General features: G+C 40.9%; 1 protein-coding gene across 1 annotated transcript in view; it reads right to left on the bottom strand.

The window, feature by feature from the left end:
- The window catches only part of grm7 (glutamate metabotropic receptor 7), a 276,820-nt gene that overhangs the window by 101,538 nt on the left and 148,789 nt on the right, over positions 1 to 26,493 (bottom strand). Inside the window, exon 5 of the mRNA XM_070845371.1 lies at positions 1,557 to 1,694. Coding sequence (XP_070701472.1) covers positions 1,557 to 1,694 — 138 coding nt within the window. The remainder of the gene's footprint in view (positions 1 to 1,556; positions 1,695 to 26,493) is intronic.

Genomic DNA, 26,493 nt, shown 5'->3' on the forward strand with positions numbered 1-26,493 from the left:
CAACAACCTCCATGAAAAAGGACCAAATGTACGCAAAAAGTCAATATGCAATCATGGCGTTCATTAGTTCTAAGATATCGGTACTGACTGACTGACTGAACCAGTTTTGAAGGATTCTTTCACTAAGACTTTCTTTTGTCTGGCTTGAGGCTCTAGTGGATTTCAATTTGTGAAATTCTGTTTACGCATAATTTCAACCCGTTAGAGCGCTCCAACTAGCCTCCGTCTCACAGTTTCTAAATATACTCATTGTATCTTCATCTCAGCGCCTTTGTAAGCTGTTAGCAAGGGGCGACCATTAGCTCAACACCTAATTTAGTAAAAGGTAAATGGACTGTACCTGTATAGCGCCTTTCTAGTCTTTTCTACCACTCAAAGCGCTGAAACAGTACATTTACATTCATCAATTCACTTACTATTCATACAGGAGGAAAAATTGGAAAGGAGACATATTCACACACACACACGGGCCTCACGCTGAAGGTAGCAGGCAGAAACGTTGGTGTGTGTAAAAGAAAAAGCAAATGGAAACAGACTGAATAAATTATGACGTACAAGAGGCACATGACTTCACTGTCACTCAAGCTCCCAGTGAAGAGCTGAGAACATCAGTTCTGTGTAGAGAGACGAGGAGACTGTAACCTTTCTCACATTGATATGAAACAGTAATGTCATATTTCCTCCATGTTTTCCACATGGTTTCCCATTGTTTGAGCTTGACTGGAGCTGTTTCTTCACTTCCACTAACTCATTATCCACATATGGATGAAACACACACTAATTTGCATTGCTTTTACCAAAAAGTGAGTATCTAGATGAAGGCATAGCATATGTCCAACTACCTTCAACTCACAAAATTAAAACCAAATCTTTCAACCCTATGACTAACACTGCACACATGTATTTAAACAAATCATTTCTAATGCTGTTAAAGGCCTGATTCCATCATAGATGTTGGTGACACAGCAGCAAAATATACATGTCATGATCAAAATCTACTTAATTGTGAGATTAGTCTTTCAGTTTTAACAAATGAATTCCATATCAGTTAGTTCTGACATTCAGTTATATTCCGAGCACTGATCTATGACACTAAATGACACTGACTTTTTTTTTTTTTTGGAGAAAGTTGGCAGTACTTTCAGCCCTGTGCAGAGTCTTCAGCACCAACAACCTTCAACATTAAGATTAGGCAGCCTGCATGTCGCTTGAGAGGCAAAGCTGAGGGTAACGCATCATTAAAGTACTGGATGATTCTCCTTAAGCATTTTGTTGTGAGCAAGGTTATACTGTAAGTGAGTGGGACTATATATATATATATATATATATTCTTTTTTTTATCAACTCAGATCTTTTTTCATCTGGATAATGTTCACAAAGGCTTTAGACAGAAATTTGAGGCTTTTCAAAGGTCACGTCTCCCGCATCCCCAGTGGAAATTAAGCCCTTGGTTATGCATCCGTCCATCTGTCCTGTGATAGAGTACCTCAGGTAAGGAGGGAACACACACACACACACACACACACACACACACACACACACACAAATAGGCTTACCTGTACACTTTCTGCTGCTCTCGTCTTTCTTGGATGAGCTCATCAGTTTGCAGTTGAAGTTCTCCTCCCAGTACTCTGCAAACCACACGTTCCTCCTGTTGTTCTCCAGAGTCCGTGACGTGAAGTACGCATCGAACCCTGAAAGACAACCAACAACAGGTCAGCAAAACAAAAGAGGTTTACTCATTAGGCTTTAACAATCACAATCAAGCCAGCGCTGAATGTGACAGCAGCACTCAAGTGCGAAGAATCATAACAAACAAGGTGTTTCCTAATGTATGAGTGTTTGCCTGCTTATCTGTTCCGCACTTAAATCATCGTTTTTATGTAAAACATTTGAAGTGCTCCTAGAAACAAGTTTACCTCCTCATGCTGCCACCATTTGCATCCAGAAAAAATAACATGAGTAAGCATCATCAGATAAACGAGACTTTTAGGGCATTGTAGAGTGGAGGGTCAATCTTCCCAGTAAGAAATTGCATTAAATTCAAGTTCTTGGCCCCATCTGTAGATGTTAAAACAAGCCATTTTGCCTGTAACACTGCCTTTTGTACGACTGCCCAAACATATGCCAAGACAACAGTAAACCGTCGCATATGGTCATAAAATGCTTGGCAAGACATGAAGATTTTACTGGAATGAATAAGAATTGAGCTCGGGATCACCAGAAATAGCTCCAAGCGTATAACCTCAGCATAAATTACAATGGGCTTAGTAATGTAGAAGGTGGTGAGTAGGTTTCTAATCACATAAGTAAATTAAGAGATTATCGTTAACTATGACGATAAACAGACTTCAAAACAAAACAGGTCAAAGGCAAAAGGATTTTATTCAACCTTAAACAAAAAACACAAATTATGAAATCCTATGTGATATCAGAACTAACACAAGATCACTATGAAATTGTGATTTTACATTAAGGCCAGACTCCCATGTGCTAACCCCATCCTCTTTTTCTCTGTTTTCTTCCTTCAGCTAGTTAATTTTTTTTTTTTTTTAAACAAGCAAACACAGATATGCAAAACTATATCTGGCACACATAGAGTATTTGAGTCAACACAGAAAGATAAACATATCAACAACAGCAGACGCACTTACATAAAAGCAGTGGAAAATTATAGTCAAGCACTACTCTTACAACCGGATTGCATTTTTCCATTAAATCTAGCAGGTTGAAAACAGATGAAAACAGATGAACACAGTACCAAAAACATATGAATAAAATATGCCATTTGTCTGGGGAGTACTTTGAATTCATTAAGTAAAGCCTCTCAAATATACTCAATTAACCAAATTAAAATGTAATTGCCTTTAATGTTGAATGAATATATGATATCAGCCCTATAACCCTTGTGTTTTGTTGACATTTGTTTGGTGTGGCACAGACCCCACTGTTCGTTTGCTTTTCTTCTGAATTAAAATCCAGGATCCAGAGGAGAATTGAAGCTGTAACTCTTTCTGTCACCACAAAACACACAAATAGCCACTAATGATTCTTATTACACCAAATGGGAAGTATTTCATGTGTTAGTTGTGTTGTGTTAGTCATCACTTTAAGACATGAAGGGCAGTCGATCCAGACAATTTCAAGAACTTTGAACGCATCCTCAAGTGCGGTCGCGAAAAGCATCAAATGCTTCGATGAAACTGGTTGTCATGGGGACGTCTGCTGCAGAGGATAAGTTCATTAGAGTAACCAGTTACCAAATTAAAAGTACCTCAGATTAAAACCCAAATAAATGCTTCAGAAAGTTCAAGTAGCAGACGCATCTCGACATCAACTGTTCAGAGAGGACTGCGTTAATCGGGCCTTCATGGTCAAATTGCGTCAAAGAAGCAATTACTGGCTTCAAGAACAACAAGAAGAACAACAAGACGAAAATTGCTTTGGCCAAGAAACACAAGGAATGGACATTAGACCAATGGAAATCTGTACTTTGGTCTGATGAGTCCAAATTTGAGGTTTTTGGTTCCATCCACCATGTCTTAGTGAGATGCAGGTTTCCATCACAAAGCATGGAGGCGTGATAGTTGTTGGGGTACTTTACTGTGGCACTGTTGGCGATTTATTCAAAATTCAGGGCATACCTGACCAGCATGGCAACCACAGCATTATGCAGCGACATGCCATCCCATCTGGTTTGCACTTAGTGAGACCATCGTTTGTTGTTCAGCAGGACAATGACCCCAAACACACGTCCAGGCTATCTAAGGGCTATTTGACCAAGAAGGAGAGTGAAGGATCACCTGATCTTAACCCAGCTGAGGTGGTTTGGGATGAGTTGGACCGTAGAGTGAAGGACAAGCAGCCAAGTGCTCAGCCCCTCCGGAAATTCCTCAAAAAGGGTTTGAAAACCATTCCAGGCGTCTACCTCGTGAAGCTAACTGAGAGGATGCCGAGAGCTGCCGTCAAAGCAAAAGGTGGCTACTTTTGAAGAATCTAAAATATAAAGCACATTCTGGTTTATATAACACTTTTGTTTACTACATAGTTCCATCTGTATTCCTTCACCGTTTAGATGTCTTCACTATACATCTACAATGCAGAAAATAATAAATATAAAGAAAAGACATCGCATGAGAAGGCTTTGGACTGGTACTGTACATTTTAAGATGCAGTCTCTATCAAAATACACCACCCTGAAAAATGGATGATGTATAAACAGAAGAAAACTAGGAATCAAGTGCAAATTCATTTTCTTCTTTGTTGACAGCTTTGTCTCCTCCACTCTATCATTTAGATCCTAGTCACTAGTCAGTACAGGAAATTGACTTATAAGGAGAGGAGTCCTTTATCTTAAGAAGTGCACTTAATCATTTCCCTCTTCTTCCGCTTTAAGTATTGTCTTCAAAATGATTATGCCCTCTCTCTGTCACCGATACTGCTGAGACGTCCTTGACAGCCTGTGATGATGTCACTGACGCATACATTTTAATAATTTCTGACAGGCTAAAATTAGGAGCTTGACCTCTATAAGTTTCTCTGCATGAAGCTCCAAATCAGCAGGGTGGAAGACGTCGGGGGAGAGCTGACGTGTTCCTTTGTGAGGGAGGTGGTGGTTATGGGAGCGCGGTGACGGGGGTTAAAGGCAGACATAAAAGAGAAAAATAGAATAGAGGCACAGAGAATAAAACTTGAAAAGACTCCATTACAGTCAAAGATCTAATTCATAATTCACTTCGTGATGTGATCTCGCTGTAAGACGTGCTGATAGCCTTTTGCACAGACTGACTCTGGTAGGGAAGATATCGAGCTGCCTCCTCTCACCCCTGGCAGGGGGAGGAAGCTCAGCAGATGCCCTGAGGCCTCTCAGGGCATCTGAGGGCATCTCGGCCCGGACAGCTCTTGTAGTCTGCATCAAGATTTCCTTTGCATATCAAACAATGTTGCAAAAAGTGGTGCCTCTTATCCTGTAGATCAACGGTTCCCAACCTTTTTTGTCAGGCGTGCCCCTACAGCCCTGTCACATGAACTCAAGCATCATCAGCACCACCTGTCAGCTTCAACTGGATATTAGACATTTCATTATAACATTATAAAAGTGGATATTATTACAATATTGTTTTTATACAACTGGACAATACCATTCATACAATTTCAGCCGTTACGTTATTTTAACTATTCAGCCTTCACCTTCAGCTACAACTGTTGTTGTTTGCACTGCTTATTCAATACTTTTAGCAAAACATCTCAAGCATCTATCTACAACCTTCAGCTAACACTGTTAACCCCCCCCCCACCGCTCACTCGCTAACTAGTTTCCATACATTCTTAATAACAAAGACGTAATGTCAGTGTTTTTTCCCCCAGTGTGTACGTGACTGCTGTAGATGCCCAGCAGCTCTGCATCTGTCGTGCATCAATCACTGAAATTACAGACTCACTTCAGGACAAACAAATCATCTATCTGGTGTGTCTGTTGCACCGCTAATGCTGGATTTTTTTCCTACATACTGTATATTCCTTCTGCGAGTGGAGCTTCTACATCAACTGAACTGCAGCATGGATGCAAAATCTGGGGCAGCCATGATAACTATCTCTCAGGATACTTTGACTGAAATGATTTTCAGTCTCTGCGAGATGGAGAGGGACAGCTGTGCTGCTGCCATCTATTTAAAGATTTCTTTTTTTTGAGATTATAAATAATGTAAGTAAACAGAAAAACTCTCCTGCTATTTCTTGCATTGATGTAGTTTGATACATGCCATGTAGCCTTATGCTTCAAATAACATTAAACAGGATTTCACTGATGCAGTATCTCACTCCTAAATGTACCATACTCCCATACCATACATAGCAATGTATGTATTTATTTTCCATGAGCTTATTCTCTCTCCAAAGCTACAAAGAAGTAATGAATAGACATTAAACTGTGTCTAACTGAAGGGCAGATTATTTTTGCGGCATCTCCTCGCAGCTTGAAAGGAGACTAAATTAGAAATGTCCTTGTAATTACTCTTTGGAAATGAGCATTAGTGCAACAGTATGCAGAGCATACATTGGAAAAAGTGGGGATTCAACAATAATTGCATCAGGATGTAACCTCAAGGGCGAACACGGTGTTTGATCTTAATTTATATGAATCCCTGATGGGACTTAGCCCACTTTATGGAGCATATATAATGTCAGATCTTTCTTGGTCCTGAGTAGAAGCTGCAGGGCCACTAAATACGATAACAATCACCACCACTATTGTTTGATGAACATAAAAAGTAGACTGTTTTATTAAAATGCTGCACTGTAAAACTCTTGTTTCCCTGCTCTTGTTTAGTTATTCAGATTACCATATTTGCTGTATCAGAAAAGCTCAGCATCCTCCAGTTTATTTTGTACTTGCACATTTTCACAAAGGCATACTAGCCATTTCGTGTGCATGCACCACCTAGACTCCTGTGACCCCTACCATGCTTACTGTAAAGCCTCCCATGGGACTGTTGTTTCAAGAAACACAGCATCAGTCAATTGAGAAAAAATGCCCTGAAGTTACATGTGTTTAAAGAGCTTCTCCACCTGTGTTCCTTTCTGGATTCTTCAAATGAACAAACTCATTCAACCGCTGCAAAAAGCAGTGATGTAAGCTCCAGTGCTGACGCTCTCTGCTCCCCTAACCGCATACACAGTCACGCATGCAGCTCGCTGACAGTGAGGACACACGGGAGGCGCAAGTGCCACAAAGCGCCGTGATGTGTCAATTCCCTGGCAAGCTTTGGCCTGGCTGTTCACAAGAGAAGTGCATTTCTCTGCCAGGCTCTCCGTCGTCTGCCAGGGAGACCGGTGTGCAAAATGTGCTTCTGTCCTCAACGACCAGGCTATCGCCTGCGATAGAACCATGCCACTTTGCTGTGTGAACAAGTGATGGCGGTTGACTTCAAAAAAGAGAAGTAATGGGAGAAGGAGGTATATAACTGGTGGGGAGATGGAAGGGAAGCACAGTGAAATAAATTCTGAGGGCTAATTTGGAAGTTCTGTAATACACTTGCTTGGTTCAGTCACAAATATGGGGCAGGCTAGGGGGGGTTCGTATGTAGCAGTAGCAGATTTTAGAGGGGCTTGGGAAAATGGCATTTTGACACTAAAACATACTTCAACCACAATGTGAATTGTCAGATATAACTACACGTGAATCTACACAAAGATATCAAAAACTCAAAAAAATTAATGTACACTACAAAAAATATTTTAAAAAAAAGAGAAAAGTTTCCTGTCTGAGTCTGAGTTGCAAAGGTTACTGGGGAATGAACTCTTCACTCTGCTTGCGTCATTTAACTCATCCTTCTAGATGGCATTGTAACTATGGTGACATTCTGGACGTGGTGCGTAAACAGCCTAGGACAATCAACAGGACGAAAAGCAAAAGATAAAGACAAGAAATTCTAAGCGGAAGCTGGAGAGTTGGAGGACAGGCAAAGTTAATGCGTGAGGCGCATTTGAGTCAATGTGATTGAACATCCATAAATCCACTTAGAAATATAAGAAAAAGAGCATACTTCCAAACTGCTAAAATGTAAACAAATACAAGTGATGTTCCACAATTATGTCCGACAGCTGGACAAAAGACACAACTAACTCACTACCTCCCTTATAATTCCCCTTTCCTTCGCCCCTAAGGCATCTTGTTGTATGTTCTACGCAAACAGAAGGATGCCACATATGATCATTTAAAAGGTCATATGTTGTTATGTAGAAAAGGGTATTCATCACAGCTGGCGGGAACACAGCAGTGTGAAATATTTGAGAAAAATAACTCCATCTATCTGTGTTTTGACCACAAAACAGACAAGGGTTAATGACTTCACCTCTCTGGAGCTGGAGTTTCTCCAGCTCTCACTCACTGAGAAATGTCGAACATTTTCTGGGTCAGAGATTGCAGTGACAGTGCGATGTAAAGAGTGTCAGACTATTGTGACATGTTATCCTAGTGAATCACCACTGCCTCAGTGTCAACCACCACTGAGACCAAAGTCTGAGATTTTCAGGGTCAGATACTGAGTTGGCTGTGGTTGGTGAAGCAGAGCCTGTCACTATTTGTGTCACCAAAGTCGTTTTGTTTAGTTTTTTTCATTTGACTCTGATAGAAATTTTGGTTTGGTTTTAAAAGCAATATCAGCGTGAGAGCAAGAAGCAATTTATTTCCAGCTAAAAGTGTTAAAATGATGTTACAAACCACAAAGACAAGTAACACAGAGAAGCATTTTCTAAAGTTGAAAATAAATAGCTATTGAGTCCCAAATGAAATGAAAGGCACTGCACTATGACAGCATAAGGGAAAATAGAAAAACTATGATAATTCTATTTTTTTTTTTTTAAATTCATTCCCATCCTTTACCTCACAGTAAGCTGTCTGCTTTGGTTACCAGAGGCTGACGTGGCAAAGAAGGTCACATTCTCTCAAATCTTCTGATAAACTGCCAAAATCGAGCCGATGAGATGAAGCAATGAAACTAATTTGCGTCGTTGACTTAAACAACGAGAAAAGTCACGGTTGCCGGAGATGGAGACAAAGAAATGCGCATGGAGAAAGCAGCTAGGACAGAATTCACCCTTGTCAAGTGGACTGATAATGCCCTGTCATGTGATGAGTAATGTAATGTAATAGTGAAGCTGTCCATTTCAGTGATTTGTAGTGATATAATACATATACAAACGTCACTAAGATGGTAATCTGCATGAAAAATGAAGAAAAAGAGAAAGAAAATGAGGAATCGAATGAGGTTATGATGTGAAGCATTCATACAAACGTCTATCCAACATTGCTGCTGTGTATGAGCAGAACTGACCATTCTAGACTCTGTAATGAACACATATTTAACAAATATTAGACACACGGCTTCCCTGCATGCCTCTGGTCGTCTCTGTGACGCTATCGGTTCTGCATCACACTGAATGAACCTCTTTGCCGCCTAAACTCGAGATGTACTGGGTCAGATATTCTGAGCTGACTGCAGAGCTGTGTCTCCTTGATTCACTTCGCAAATGTCAGTCTGGTTGAAGGTTTTGAAACATTATCACATGACACAATGCTTTTAGCTACCCCAATAATGTTCGAGCGAACAATCTGCAAACAATATGTTGACGCAATAAAACTACTAAAAAAAACTCCTCACAACTGTTTGAGTTGATCTTCTGAACTTGCGCTAATCTGAAACTTTTTTATTACAGCTGTCATCACAAACTGAACATTTTAGACGTCACATTTGAGAAAGCGATGTTTATGCTGTGAGAGGACACAAACCAGTACGAGTTTGTTTGCTTTCCTTGCTGCCAGTTATCAAGCTTTAAGTGCTCCATCGATAGGAGCATTGACACCACTGGGACCTCGTCTGCAGCAGGGCTCGCAGTGACTCTATGCAGTTTCTATTCTTTGAAATAGACATTAAATCTAAGGCTCTGTTTCCACTCATCATTTCAAATGCCTCACATCCAGATACAATCCAAGTGAGATAAAGAGCCACATACTGTATGTGTGTCTCTCACAAATCTGTTTACAATCTGTCTTTGTTCTCTGGGCTACATGTAAATCAAGGCAGGGCCCCTCCTCCAGTCAGCAGGGATGTGGTGATGCATTTGAAGCTGTTTGCTAACTGACACAAACACCGGAGGAAGAAGAGCTTCTGCACTTTATCAGTTTGGTTACAACAATATGAGTTTAGCAAGCAAGCTAACAAATGGCCAAAAACACATGGATGGCTCATTTTTATGAACTGCAAGCAGGAGACAAATGTTTTATCGTCTTCACTGCTCTAACTCGTGCTACTCCCTCACCCTCATACAGATCATTTAACAGCTGAGCTGATCAGGGATCATATAAATGCAACAGCAGCTCGGAGCATTGTTTGTATGTGTTGAAATCACTGGAGTCGTTTTTGTTTTCCTTTCTTTAATGAGACAGTTAATTTTAGTGAAGCCAAAGAGAACACTGTGTACTCACTGACATACTGTACCTCCAGCTGGGGGAGATTATACATGCATTTATATCTTTTCAACATCTAGTTGTGTCTCAAACCTCCTTGTTACGGGCGTTGTCACTTCTTAAGTGCTGCTGTGAGCTACAGGTCCCATGAGTCCCCAGGTGTGCCTCCCAGTCCCACCTCCTGGGCCGTTCCCACCTGCAGTGATTGGCGCATCCTCTTCCCCCCGCTTGATAACATCACCACCCGCTCCTCAACTCCCGGAGCCGGATCCATCAGCTCTGACGCTTAAATGATGGTGGAGCCAACGACGGCTGGGTGGCTGTGATTAAGTCTGAGCGGTCCACCGCTGTGCCCCTTTGGTTCAGTTGCCAGTGCTGTAGAAGCTAACTAGTGATTACTGTGAGCTTTCCTTTATTAGCACTTTGGGCAAATATTACAGGGCCACTTGTTTTACTTGGGGACTGGGCTTGGTTAAGTTTTCTTTTGTTCACACTTCACTGTGCACTCACACTTAGTCTTTTTTTGTATAGTACACTAGTGGTGCTTTTCCACTAGCACCTACTCGGCTCTACTTGACTCGACTCAACCTTTATGGTTTTCCATTAGGTGATAGTACCTGGTACCAGGTACTTTTTTCGTACCTACTCGGCCGGGGTTCCAAGCGAGCTGAGTCGAGCCGAAAATGTGACGTTAACAGACTGCAGGCCACTGATTGGCCAGGGAGTGACGTCACTGGTTGAGTCATGTGAGCGACTCGTTCACAAGAATCAAACCCGCCGTTTTTAAAACCCTGGAAACAGCGACCGTGCGTTTTTATTATTTCTGTGAACGAGGTAAACGGCTACACGCAAACCAAACACTCCATGTCCTTAGTTGTGTTTGTGTTTGTGCCGCATACAAATTACGCCACTGGAGTTTCAGGCCGCCTTGCTATGACGACCCCACCCACTTTGAGGTGGAGTTGAGTCGAGTAGAGCGCCATAGGTAGGGGGGCGGCTGCTGCCAGTGTATTTTAGTTTAATACTCCAAATTTAGTGTAGTCTAGGGCTTTATGTTCAGTGTGTTTTCCAGTAAGACTGCTGTGATTTTTAATTATTAAATGTAAATAGTCATAGTGGTTTTGGTTTTATTCCTTTGTTGAGTTTGGCACCACCCGCAGCCTTACTCCCCACTAACTTGCTGTTGTGGCTTGATTTCTTCGACTCCTTTCATTGTGTGGTACATCATGCGGTGACTTTACGCCAGACACCACCGACACTCTCATGTTCTTCCCTTTTCCTGGACAACAACGACTTAACATAAATGAGGGCTCATCCGGGACTCCTCCTAAATCCATCTTTAACGCTTTTGTGGACGCATTCACACTGAGCATTTTGTAGATGAGATGGATATTTGATCCACGCCAGACACATGAAGCGACTCGGTGTAAATGGAGTGCCATAGTTACGCTCTGTGTCATAAGAAATGCATTGCTTCATATCTTATGAATATTAAAAATGGATTGATTTATATTGTAACAAACAACAAAACAGAATCAGACAAGAAGAAGAAGAAAGAGAGGGATAGGAAGGAACTGAAGTTTAAAAATTCCATTTTGACAAAGCTTTTCCATCTGCAAAAGAAGAAATTGGAAAAAAAAATGGGAGGAGGAGGCCGGAAGGAAGAAGAGGGAGTAATGACAGCAGTCACATACTGTACAGCGAACACTGAATGAGTCAGGATTGCCAACATTTCTGAAGTTAAAGTTAGATGTGAAGTGCTGAGCGAAGCTGCCGCTCTGACCCTGTGATTGGAACAACTAATCAGAATGTAATTTGGAGCAGTACGTTTCCTCCCAGACGTCAGGTAATTGCAGCACATGCATAATGAAGAACCCTTTGAAGAGAACCAGGAGGAGTTTCCTCTGAACTCTCGGCTGCTCAGCTATTGATTGAACAGCCATGCTTAAATCTCGCTCTATCTGCACAACCCCGCCTTCTCACACGTGCACACACACACACACACACACACACACACACACACATCTTCCTGCAAAACACATTGTCTGCCTTTTATTGATGCCATTAATCGGCATCCCTCTCTGACTCACAGCTTTCTGTCTCTTTCACTTTAAGTGCCACCTTCCCATCTCTCTTCTGCCAAGAGGGATTTTCAGGCTTTTAATTGGGACTCAAACCACAACAACAAATAATGACTTTAAAGCTCTGCTCTTCGATAACACGTAGGTGTTTTGAGCAAAACTCTGTCAAGTGATAAATTTTCAGTCTATAAACGACCCTTCTGTTGACAATTCGTCTGAGAGTGAAGTGGGAGAGTCCAAACCAAATTCACCTAAACCAGCTTTTCTGTCAACACAACTTCATAAAAAAAAAATAAAGATGTAGAAAACAGTTGTAGTTGGCCTACAGTAGCCAAACTGGGACACACAACACACAGAAAATGAAATGTTTTGATTTTTAAAAAAGTATTGATTTTACTCCTACAGAGGCTTTGAAATGAAAAGTGACATCATGTGGAGTTTGATCAAAACTAAAAACATTCAAAAACATTTTATAGCATAGAAACAGTTTTGAGATTATTTATTATTTTGGTGAAGTTTGAAAGTTTTTGACCGACATAAGACTAATGCTGATGTTTACTGGGAATAATGTTTACCGTGTTCGCCATCATAGTTTAGCGTACTAGCATTTGCTAATTTGTACAAAGTACAGCTGAGGCTGATGGGAATGTCATTATTTGTGCTTGATCCTGATGATGGCACTGGGTGAAAGGTCAAAGGATCACCAAAGGCCGCGGGGTTCATCCTCTGGTGATCATGATTGTACAAAAATTGATGGCAATCTGTCCAACAGTTGTTGATAGTGTGAACCAAAGTAGAGCCATGCTGTCAGTGTGGCTAAGAACATGCTACAGCTAGATGACAAAGAGGTAGTTTAAAAGAAACGTAGCATGCTGTTTCAAGGAAAACCAGACTGTGATAGACGATCAACAACCTTTGCAGGCAAAGAATACTTTGTGTATGTTAGGTGGTTAGATGAGTCAGACCTATTTGCTGAGGTCAGACTCCATAAGTGGTGACCTTTGAACATAATTTTTTTACTCCCCGTCTTGTTTTTTTTTTTCCTGCTGTACCTAATGAAGTAAAACAACTTAAAATAGAGCTTCAGATCTGGAAGGGCAATGTGCAGGTTCCCACAAATGACAAGACCATGTGACTGGAGGTCACTCCTGGGCAGCAGCGACGCTCACCGAGCGTGAGGCGGCAGTCCCAGAATAGGTTGTGACGTGTGTGCAGTTATCACTGCCGTGCAGCGACCTGCTCTGTTAGCCTGCTCACCTCTGAGGCTACAGGGCAGCGTTAAGCCATCTCCACGCCGTCAAAACCACTATGTGTGTATGTCTATATCTGTGCCACTGCACATCTGTGTGTGTGTCCCATCATATCCCTCCGACAACATGATTGCTGTTCACTGGGGCTATCTTCATGAGTAGCCATCTGGTGCTCAGTGGCTGGTGTCTGAAGCCAACTTGTTTCCATTCTCCTGTCCAGCTTCACACTCTGCAACCCTAAACCAACATGGAACAGTGTTGGGGCCAATGCCCTTTAGCAAGGATTCAGAACACAACATAAGCAGGCACGGTCGTCGTCCTCTGGCTGATACTGACCTCTGAGCATTTGTAGTGCTTATATGCTCATTATAGTGCACATGAAAGAAGTGGACACGTTTGACATTAAAGATCCATCGCAAAGCTACATTCTGTGTCAGTTCATGACTCTATTCAAATGTATGCCAGAAGTGTTGGAAATTGTCTAGTCTGCTTAATTCTCCTTGTTTAATTGATCTCTGCTATATTTATACTCTTATAATGTAATGTATAATTTAATTGACGACAAAATCCAACAAAATAACACAATATTTGAATCACGTACCTGAAATAAAATATAAAAACGAGACTGTCCACGAGGCAGTCCAGACAGTCCCAGGCAAAAATAAAGTTGATTTAAAGTTTTAATTAAAAAGAAAAAGAAAAAAGAGAAAGCGAAAAGTCTAAATGCCCTCTTGGTTATTCTGCAGGCATCTTTGAGACGGTCCATATCTTCAGCTCTTCTGCTTTCTACTTGTTTTTCTACTGTATTTAACATTACATTTATTATGATCATATTTCTTATTATATTTCTTCTTCATCTTCTTATTATCATTATTACAAATGTTGTTGTTGTTGGGTATCTTATTCCACTTTTTTTTAATTTTGCACATACTTACCTATTCCACATTGTCATACTGCACGGCATCATGCTTTTCACATTTGCACTATTCTCAAACCTGCTGCTACTTATATATGACGTCACTGTCATAAATTGGCACTTTCTTTTTAAAGTGTGTTACTTTTTTCTATTGCGCTTTTAATTTTGTATTTTTTTATTATCTTATTTTCCATTATTTCTAATTGTCTGATTTTATTTACCTCATTGCATCCTGAAAGTTTTTTTTTTTAAAAAGAGCTGCATAACTACGTTTATCTATTAATAATTCTGATATGAATGTTATTAACACTAACATGTGATCATGAGTAAACCTGTAAGTAACACCTGTGGACCAGCAGCCATTCGTACACAGCAACACACATATCTGATTTCATGCAGCCAACAATCTGAAGTGCTATGAAGATTCTGACTTAATCACTAAACCTTATATCATCTGTTCATATTAATGAACAGTATCCCAGCCACTCAGCTGTCAACATTTGAGGACTGTATAACTCCGCCTAGACCAACAGTTATCTAATCTATGTGTTGATCTGTTTTTGGATATGACGAATGCGAACATCATAATAAATCTGAGAAAATCTTCGCTAAGGGCCCCTTGTGCTCATTGAAGTGTGCAGCTAGCATTTCTTCAAACACTTCCAGAGGCAGAGGCCGCAATGATCGGTAAGCACCAGCATGCCCCAGTGCTCCTGGTGTGAGCGAAGATGAGAGGCTGAGAGGTGCAGATGAGAGGCTGTGGCGCGTGCATTTGACTGTGTATTTAAATGATCAAACCCTGTTCATGAAAGAAAATACTGGATTGAGGAGACAGTTGGTGTCGGGTGGAGGAGGCAGCTGTGCTAACATGAGATACACTTTGTTAAGAGTGTGGTGTGCATGTTGATGACCGTCATTCAGGGAGATGATAATAATAAATGTGTCTCCTCCTCCTGTGAATTTATAACATGCATCTTTTGTCTCTTGGTTTCAGTCCTCTGTCCATAGTGAAGCAACATTTTCTCATTTCTCACCCAAAATCTGACCTTTATTCAGTTATTTCAAAACAGCTGCCAGAGCGTATAAATCTTAAAACTCCAGCTTGGAGTTTCAGTGTGTTCGGGGGAAAAACTGAGCTTCTGCAAAGCGATGGTGTTAAGCTGAAGGTCAGACACTATGCGTCAGTGACTTTTTGTCATCTTTAACGTTCTCTGTGATTGATTATTGTGAAAGTTTGTACAGCCGGTGGATCCAGCTGGTGTCATGAACCTGTATTCACGTTGATTTTGTCAGATGACGTCATGATTGTAAAGTAAGGATTTGTTCAGCGCCTCATTCTTCAACTATATGATGGATTCATCTAATGGGGACATGGAGGAGACTGAGCACAGGTTTAACACTCAGCAGAGTGTCAAAGTTCAGACGACTTTCTGTCGCCTGTCTCTAACTGTGCTCTTTATGTTTTGATATAAGCGATCACGATATCCTTGGTATCCTTAAAGTTAGAGAAGCTGACAGAAGGTTGCTGGCACGATCTTAGCTCGCCGCTCCTTCGTCACCGCCCTTAACCGTGACAGCTCCAGCGGGCCAGCAGATCACACTGTGGCTGTACTGGGCAGCTTCCAGGTGTGAATGCATGTGTGTAAAGTGAACTAAGCTCTCAGTGAAATGTTGATTCTGTCAGACAATGTTGCAACCATGAAATAATGATTATATAACCTGTCTGTCTCACTCCTAGGGATAACGAAGAAGAGATTGTTATTATGTTTTTTTTTAGTTGTTTCACTGTGGACAGACAAAATCTACTAAAACCATCTGGAAACAAGTCATTTGTACACAAAAACTGCATATGTGGATGAAGTCATAGATAGAGTTTGTCACAGAGGTGTGGACTACAAACAAGGACTAGATGACCCCAGGGTGTTGGCCTGTAGGGACAGCAGTACCATTACAGGGGAAACACGGCTATTAGAGCAAAGGAAACATGTAAAAAACCAGTTGACTGTCAAGTTGGAAGTGCTTTAACATTTTAGTAATTCTGAACTCTTTGCCATTGAAGAAGTATTCTGGATGGAGATGTTTATAAAAAAAAAAACAGCACAAAACCTGCTTGAATATGTTTAATTTGCCTCATTTTTCACATTTCTTTTGGTGGTTGTCTGCACAGTAAAGATAACACACTCTCTGGAGGGTACGGGTTCAAGCTGTCATTGCAGTTGAGAAGAAGCAAACTAGAATTACCAAAGCAGGCTTATAACACTGTTTACTTAGATGAATTGTTTCTTCAATTAATCCCATATATATTTCAAACCTTTGGCCAAGCTCACAGCTCCAGTAGCTTTTTTTTTTTAACTGACTTATTTTAGGCAGCGTAAAGTGAACAGTTTTGTTATATATAAAATATATAGTATTTTACGACTGCTTCTGCTGCATTTTATCAGATAAAAACCAATCCATAGAAGCTGCTGTATTTATATCTGATACGCAGGCATTGCTCAGTATGTGTGAGGCTAGCAGTTCAGTATCAAAGAGGCGAGTGGTGGTGAGACGAGAGGAATTGTGCGAAGATCCTAAATGTTGCATAGAGATTTTGTGAAGTGTTTGGGGGAATCTACAAGTGGGTACATGTTTTTGTTCACACAGTATTTGGTGCTGCAGGGTACGTGATTTATCTCTCAGGGTATGGTGGTGCATGTGTTACAGGATACGGAGCACTTGTGAAGCGGTGGAGGAATATACACATAGGTGCACAAAGTGAAGGTATCACAGCACCTGCCACCACGAGCCGTGTAGCAGCTGAAGTCGTTCCGATTCACAAAGTATTAGACAAATGCTTTAAGAGATTGTAGCGCCGTCTTTAGAATAAAAATATAACCTACTCTGGGGCATTTTACCTCCTTCCCTCATTTTATTTCTAACATAAACACTGGCTCTGGATGTGGAAGACTTGAGTGAACAGCATGATCTGTAACACCTAGGAGATTTCTTTTCGTAGCGGGGTGCTAATGAAAGATCCATTGGAAACATTTCCACCCACAGCCAGTTGAATTTAAAGACTTGGACGCAGAAGTGCTCCTTTCTGCTCCTGAGGGAAGCCTTTTGGTTCAGGCTCAGCTGATACCAGCCATGTGAAGGTGCCAAAGTTTAGGGTCAGAGTTCCTTTTTTTACCGACCAGGAAAACGTGCTTTGCAAACACGTATCATACATATCACACTTCCACTGCTGGGTTTATATGGCGGTGAATTTGATGTTTGCTGTCTGGTGGTTAAAGCTGCAGGGTCCACGTGACCCTGACCTCTACGTGTCCTTTTGCAGAAATTACTTTCAACTTTCAACACTGTGCCTGGAAAAGTGAGAGGAATCTAGTATCATGAACAACACAGCTGTTTCCTTTCAGAGCAAACACCTTTTTCTTAGTCGTGACTAGACTATGGTCTCATGAATGTGTCACAGAGAAAGACATGCTGTTGTTGTTGATGCATTTCCTCCTTTGTTTGATTGCAACACAAAGCTTCTTTTTGTGTCTGTTTACAGTTTGTCACTAGTTTGCCAACAATACAATCTAATCTTTTCACCATGTACATGAATGGATTGAAAAAGCGTTGTATGCTTTTGTACACAACCTTCCAAAAAAGTATAAAAGCTTGCTAACTGTTATTGTTTTGTGTGGAAATCAATAGTGGCAATAAAACAGCTGAGTGTGAAAAGTTAAGTTAGACATGCATTAGGCCATATTGAATGATTTTCATTAAAAAGTTGAGACTGTGAATAATAATGGGAGGGGAGTTGGTCTCAATTGCCTCTGAAAAAAAGGGCCATAATAGCCTGTAATGGATTTTTGGTGTTGGTGTGTGTAGTAGGAGGAGCTCCAGATCAAAATGACAAGGCTTCTATCATGATGTAAAACATCACAACTGATCTGAAAACTGAGGAAAAAAACTTAAGAAAGTTCTATGATCTCTGTAATCGATTCCTCATTACACATCCATCCATCCATTATCTGTATCGCTTATCCGTCAGGGTCGCGGGGAAGCTGGAGTCAATCCCAGCTGACTTCGGGCAAGAGGCGGGGTCACCAGCCAATCACAGGGCCAACACACAGAGACAGACAAACACTCACACTCACACTTACGGGCAATTTAGAGTCACCAATTAACCTAACCTGCATGTCTTTGGACTGTGGGAGGAAGCCGGAGAACATGCACAGGGAGAACATGCAAACTCCACACAGAAAGACCCCAGGTTCAAACCTGGATTCGAATCTGGAACCTTCATGCTGTGAGGCGACAGTGCTAACCACCGCACCACCATGCTGCCTCATTACACATTAAAAGCATAATTACATTATTAATTTCAGTAATGTGCTACATGACTCGTTGCTTCACTTTAGTTACTCAGCAGTCTGACTCTGTCAAATGTGTCTTTAAACAACTCCATCTCCTCCACACACACACACAAAGTTATTAATGGCCAAAAACTATTTAAGCTTTTTAATTTTAATTGTTTCTGAAACTTTCATGCCAATAAATCCAACTGAATTGAAAAAAAATATGTAGGTAAGATGTAGGTAATCACACGTGACTCTAACATATTACTGTCCCAAAACTAAAACCCTAAAATCTCTGTGTTTTAGCCTGTTTTTTAACATTCGGACACATCTGTATGATGAAGTTATACATTCATCATTCATGAAGATCAAGTCCTGCTGCTTTTGCTGCTTGAACTTCCTGTTCACACTGTAACCATGGAAACCAAGAACAATTGCCTGGATTCCTTGGACAATGAAGAAAAAGTCTGAATCACACCATTATGATCCAGCATGTGACGTTATAAGGAGAGTTGGTAATCCTGACATCACAGTGTGGTTGCAGGATATTTGTATCCATGTCCTTGTCTAGTTTACTTATGTGCATGTTAGTGCATGAATGTTCAGCCTGTGTATTTCCATACTGACGTCAGTAGAAATACCACCTCAAAAATGCTTTGTGGGACTGACACACAAAAACTTCCTGCAGTGGCATGGATTTTCTTTCAGAAATTACATCTTGTGCTCATACTGGCAATATGAGCTTTGGGAGTTCTTCTTTTGCAATCTCACATAGGATCAAATGTTCCCTCGTAGGACACAGTTCTTCCCTGCTGGACAGAATACTCCAAAAACTACATAACAACAAGTAGCCAAACAAACAGAAGCTATGAGGGGTCACACCTAAAGCTGGAGCCAAGCTCTGACTCTAATGGCCAAAATTAAAACTAACTGCCAAGAGCTCAAGCAACAGCCAAAACTGCTGCTGGCACCAGAGCCAGTAAACAAGAGAAAAAAAAAGTCAATTACTGACCCTTATTTAGCTGTGCCTTGAATGGAGAAAACAATTGGAAAAAGCCACTTAATGCTCTTATTTAAGATAAGACTAATCCTTAGCCTGAAAAGAAAGCAGAGTCTTATGAGGTGAAAGTAGTTTCACACAGTGATTGAAGAGGGTACATGTTGAGGCACAAAACAAGTGATAACAGGTTTCTTGGATGGAAATAATAAGCTTTACCTGCAGCTTACCTAAATGAACAAGCAGAGCAAAGACAATCCACACAGTATCCACAATCCGCACAGTATGTTGATGATGATGGTTGGTGAACGTTCACTCTTTGGAGACCTTTACTAACAGAAGGGATTTGTAATATGGGGTCCGACATGCCTGACGCTCACCTGTCCCTGAGAATATGTTTGGCATTAAGGAGTTTACTGATGTTTTATGGGTAGTATCAACTTTTCCTCTGCTTGTCTTGAACATCTCACTGGATCAACCACTGAAACGTAGCAAGTACTGTATTTACATTTTTGATGTAATCATACTTTTCTTTTGTGCTCCACAATAATTCTGGAAAAATATTTACTTTTTATTTCTCTACATTTGACAGTTTTAGTTATTTACAGATTAAAGTTAAAAAACACACGCCCAGTTTATGGATGCAATGTGCATTGAGTGGTTAAACTCACTCTAAACTAACCATTCATCCATCCATTATCTTCCACTTATCCTGTGTTGGGTCACAGTGACAGGAGGTCAAGCAGGGGAACTCCAGATGTCCTTCTCCTGAGCAACACTTTCCAACTCCTCCTGGGGGACCCTGAGAGGTTCCCAGGCCAGATGAGATATATAATCCCTCCAGTGAGTTCTGGGTCTGCCCCGGTGTCTTGGTAGGACGTGCCCGTTAAACCTCCAAAGGGAGGCGTCCAGGAGGCATCCCGACTAGACACCCTACAGAGGAAACTAATTTCAGCCAATTGTATCCACGATCTTGTTTTTTCGGTCATTACCCAGAGCTTATGACCATAGGTGAGGGTTAGAACGTCTAACATTCGCCTCACACTCAGCTGCAATGAATCCCAGTGCATGCTGAAGGTCACGGTCTGAGGAAGCCAACAGAACCACATCATCTGCAAAAAGCAGAGATGCAATTCTGAGGTCTCCAAACCAGATGCTCTCCTCACCTTGGCTGCACCTTGATATCCTGTCCATGAATATCACAAACTGGATGGGTGATAAGGAACAGCCTTGGTGGAGTCCAACACCCACTGAAAACGTGATTGACTTCAACCAGCTGTCGCATTACTTCCTTTATCAATCAAATTATCTATAATGATAATAATAATCTGGTAGTATAATAATAACACATTCTGCATTTTTATACTCCTGAGTACATTTGCTAATAATGAATGTTATATAAGAAGGTATTTTGTAAGTAATTGGAGAGTATATAAATATAAATTATGTTTAATTAACACAATATTAGATCTAAATATCATTATCTATTGTTGCTATTCGGGCCCGTCTTAAGTTGAAGACTCTGTAGTCTCTAAAAAAAATCAACGAAGGTCGAAAAAAAGGTCTAAATAGTCTAAGAGGTCAACACTTTCCCCATCTACCCAGATGAGACTATAGTAGATGGAGAAGGATTGGGAGACATTTTAAAAGCAGAGGAAGGTAAAGTAACAGGGACAAGGGTGGATGAATAAGTGACAGCTAACTGGAAGAAAAAAAAGATGTAATAATAGAAAAAGACTGAGAGAAGAAAAAGAAAACTTTGCTGTGAAGTAGGAGAAAGGGTGTTTAGCATGATCAGTTTCAGAGGCTAAGCGTCTCCTCCTCCCATCTTTTTGCCATTTGTCAGATTAGTGTTCAGTCTCACACCACTGCCACAGGAATCCATTGTGACAGGCTGCCAGAGAGCATTCCCAGTGAATTAGAAGAGTACTCCAGGAAACAGCCACACAGGGCCACACACAGGCCTGTAAATGGGATTAAAAGATGGCACCATCACCATTACCATCACCAACAATTCTTATTAACAATAACTTGAGATTGGTATGTTATACTGAGTATTTATTGAGCAGTTTTCTATCACTGAATGTGTTTATTTGCACTGCAGCGGCAATCAGAAAACATGGTGCTGTGTAGTTAGATTATGGTAACAAAACACTCAAGCACAATGTCTGCCTTTGTCTCTAAATCCTAGCAATTATTTATTGCTTGCAAGTAAGTCACCTCATGTAAATACTCGTCAGCAAACTACTGGCGTGTGGAATTTTAAAGAGAAAACCACAGGCCATGGCCATGTGTATCACCAGCTGTCTGATGTAATGCTTTGAGAATCAAATTGCTCCTGTCCCTTGAATGAATGAAGACAGGAGAACGTGACTACGTTGTCGCAATAGTGACCAGCCAAACGAAATTATCCACCCAAAACTTTGCCCAAAGGTGACGAGTTTGCAGCTACGATGCAAACAAAACTGAATAGTTCAAGTATCTCGTACGAAACTGACAAAGCAAAAGCTGAGAGGGATTTGGTGCATTAGGCTACATTCACTTTCAACGGATAAATAACGGTAAAAGATGTTGACTGCAGAGGCAGTGGTGCATGATAAATAATCTCTAATTATAAAGCATCATTTATAATGTGCAGCCCTGTCACACTCAGGAGATCGTTGTTTGGAGGATAAGCTGCTGTTTCTGGACAGATTCATTTAAAACTCTCTTTGTCATATTGGGAAACATCACGATACATTATCCCTTAATGTTTCTGTAAAATGGTTTGATTCATAATGCATAGCCTGAGGGGAATTTGTATGAGATTACTGCATAGAATTTTGTAATTTGTCCTCTGCAGATATATATATATTGCTTGTTCCTGAACAGTGCAAAAATAAACTACTGTGCTATCTAAGCAAACAGACGGTCAGACACCTGCACAATGTACAGAATCAATTTTAAAGTGCAATATAAAATGTCATAAATGGAGAAATATAAACCCTCTGTTCTGAGTCAAATGCATTTTTCTTGTTCATAGGTGCATCTCAAGTCTACATGGAAAGTTGGCCACTGAACATACAATGCACAAAGACTTTTCTCGTGCTAACTGCGAGCTCCCAGTCACTTCCAGTTCTCTCAGGCAAATGTGTGCAGGAGGACATCTATCTTGGCGGATACTGATCATGTTTTAAACATAGAGCCAGATTAAAATCCACATCCTCCTATCTCCCGCGTACACATGGGTACACTGAACCCACCAGCTCTGTGTTCCAAACAAAGAGGATGGAGAGGAGTGGGTGGAGGAGGGGAGGAGAAAGAGAGAGAGAGGGGGGGGGGGTAACGTGTAGGCAGGCATCTATCCTCACAAAACTCTCTCTGTTGCATTTCCTCTTCACTTCTGCCTGCAATCAGACCTACAGTTACATTTTCTCTGGACTCAGTCTCAGAGGATTCGTTGACTGCATTTCATACACACACTTTGTGCAGCGAGGCTTGAAAATATAAGTCGTACGGGGTCACAAGCTTCGGTTACAGGTTCTGGAGGTGGAGGAGTCAAAACAAATTACCCTAACCTCAGTGTTAACTAACCCTTGGTATTCATACAGTAATATTGATGAGTAAGTCTCAATGATAAATACTGCAGCAGCTGGTTAGTTTAACTTTGGGAGGAAACAGCTAGCCTGGCTCTGACCAAAGGTAACACAGCCCACCTACTAGCACCTCTAAAGCTCACTGATTAACATGCTTTATCTCGCTTGTTTAGTCTCTACAAAAACAAAGATAACAATCTGTGTTTTTTTATGGGGGGTTTTGTACAAGACCATCTCACGGATTTTTGGTATTGGTATGACTCACTCTTAGCATTCTCTCAGTCAGCTACATGAGGTTTTTAATTAGCACATGTGTCTCGTCAGGAGTTGATTTGTGATTTTACATATCGTTCATTAGTCTTAATGTAATGGTCAGTTTCTCCACCATTTTGGGAATTTGATTATTCTCTTCCTCCCTGAGCCTCATCTGGCTCTGTCCATGCCAAGTAACAAAATCCACCAACCAGCACCTGTGAATGTCACCGATCTCATTGTTTCAATCTGAACCAGTGTAAAAAAACCAACAAATTGCTGTTTCGTAGGTGTGCTGACAGCTAGTCAACACTTATTGATAACCAGCAGAAGAGGACCTCGTCTTTGTCATCATTGCTAGATATTGATGCAACTCTCATCATAAAACACTGTAGCTTCATATTTAATGTACAGACATGAGAGTGGGATCAACTGAACATCTAACTCCCAGAAATATCGAACCATTCCTTTAAACTCTGCATCTTATGTCACCCATTTTTGTGTTAGTTCTACTTTTCATTTATAATCTGTTATTGTTGTGTTTGAGATCATCAGTTCTGAGTGTTTGAGATCATCAGTTCTGTTGTGCAGAGGTAGGGTTGGTACACAATAACCCTATTCGACTACTGTTCTAATCCATATTATAGCAAGAACCACTCAATTAAGTAAAAAGACACAACAGTCCATCATTAATTAAAGACATGAAGGTCAGTGTTTCTGGAAAATTTCAAGAACTTTAAATGTATCCTTAGTCGTGAAAACTGTTAAATGCTATGATGAAACTGGCTGTCATGGTGACCGCCCCAGGAAAGGAAGACCAAGAGTTACTCTGCTGCACAGGGAAAGTTCATTAGAGTTACCAGCCTCAGAAACCGCAAATTAACACCACCTCAGATTAGAGCCCACATAAAAGCTTCACAGGGTTCAAGTAGCAGACAGATCTCAAGTGTTCAGAGGAGACTGTGTGAATCAGGCCTTTATGACTGAATTGATGCAAAGAGCCACTACTGAGGAAGAACAAGAAGAAGACAAGAATAACTTGGGACAAGAAACACAAGGAATGGACATTATAATTGAGATTTTTGGTTCCACCCACATGTCTTTGTGATTTGCAGAGAAGCTGGCCGGATGGTTTCAACATGTGTGGTTCCCACCGTGAAGCAAGGAGGAAGAGGTGTGATGGTGTGGGGGTACTGTTGGTGATTTATTCAAAATTCAAGGCACCAGCATGGCTGCAATAGCATTGTGCAGCAACATGCCATTCCATCTAGTTTGTGCTTAGTGAGACCATCATCTGTTCTTCAACAGGACAATGACCCCACTAGAGTGCCATGTCGGATGACCTGGCCTCCACAATTACCCAACCTAAATCCAATTGAGATGGTTTGGGAAGAGTTGGACTGCAGTGAAGGAGAAGCAGCCAACAAGCACTGAGCACCTCTAGGAGCTCCTTGAGGACTGTGGGAAAAGCATTTCAGGTGACTGTCATGAAGCTGATTGAGAGAATGTCAAGTGTGCAAAGCTGTAATCAAAGCAAAAGGTGGCTACCTTGAAGAATCTAAAATATAAAACATAATCTTTTTTTTTTTTACTACTACATAATTCCATATGTGTTCTTTCATAGTTTTCTAATTGTTGAATATTGTTCTACAATGCAGAAAAGAACTCTATATATCACAGTGTTAACTTCATTTCTCATAATTTTTTGTTGTTGTATACAGTCCATTAATTTCGTAGTTCCTCCGCAACCTGGTATTAAATGAGATTTTTGGATTAGAGGGTGTACTTGACTCTGGGAAGTGGATCCGTCACAGCTGGAGACCACAGACTCAGCAGGTGTTCTCCGCCTTAAGGGGAATCCTCCCACAGCCTGCAGCCATCATTCTGCATCATTCTCCAACTTTCTCTCCACATCTCTGTTTTTTTGCTTTCTTGTTCTTGGATCTTTGGTTCTTTGTCTTTTCTCTGTCTCTTCTTTTGTTCTCCCCATGTTTTCCCCCTCAGATTCATATTTGCCTTTGACTCTCCACTGTTCTCCCAGAACTTTCCCTCAGACTTTTTCTCCATCTCTGTTTTGTCCTCCCCATCTTTTTCTCTTATTTTGTGACTCGTGTTTTTTCCACCTTTCTTTCACTCTCTAAGGCTCATTGTCAGCAATTAACAGCTACCGTAGCAGGCCTGTGTTCAAACAGGCAGCTCGAATTTGCACTAACATGACAAAACACAAGTTGTTTTTTCTGAAAATCCAATGGAAAGGGAATGCAACCTTTTCAGATTGGATCAAAACCACAAACCTCGCAGGGGATTTGAAATTAAATTTTGATTCACTTTAAATCACATGTGATATAGCCTGATAAAACAGACACAGACACACAGCGGGAGTGTGCCCAGAAAACTGGAGTTTGCCCTTCCTCTCAAGCCATACATTTCCATGCCAACCTGTTCACCACTGCATCGCTACTACAGATGGCCAACATTTGTTATGGCACCAAGTGACATTATGGCCTAAACACACAACGTCAATCTTAGTGTCAAGTCAAGTCAGGTCAAATTTATTCATATAGCCCCAAATCACAAATCACCATTTGTCTCAGGGGGCAAACACTCAGCACAGCATACTACATCCTTTATCCTTAGACCCTTGTCTCTGATAAGGAAAAGCTCCCCAAAAAAACCTTAAACAAGAAACCTTAGGAAGAGCAACAGAGGAGGGATGCCTTTCTCAGAAGCTCTTTATAGATTTATAACCAACTAGGTGAATTGGATGGTTGCCTCAGGGCCCTCAAATCTCAGGATTTTCTGTCTGTTAAAAGGCATTTGGCACAAAAACATTTTCTCAAATAATGAAATATGAAAATGGTCCTATTGTCAAGACAATTAAAGCACACTTTGAAACAATAGTTGGTTTTTATCACCACAGGTACCGCACCAAACCAAACTGAAATGCAATAAATAAATGTACTGCCACAGATAGTGCTCCTTTTTCAGTCACATCCTGTAGTAGTTCTTTGCAGTAAGACTTTGGGTGGAATAAGATCAGCCCAAGGTTTGAGCGGAACAGTAAGAGGTCCTGGATGAAATATAGCACCCTACACATACCTGTTGAAACAGGTTAACATTGCTGCCC

This window comes from Pempheris klunzingeri, chromosome 2, assembly GCF_042242105.1.
Source record: "Pempheris klunzingeri isolate RE-2024b chromosome 2, fPemKlu1.hap1, whole genome shotgun sequence".
NCBI classification, from domain to species: Eukaryota; Metazoa; Chordata; class Actinopteri; order Acropomatiformes; family Pempheridae; genus Pempheris; species Pempheris klunzingeri.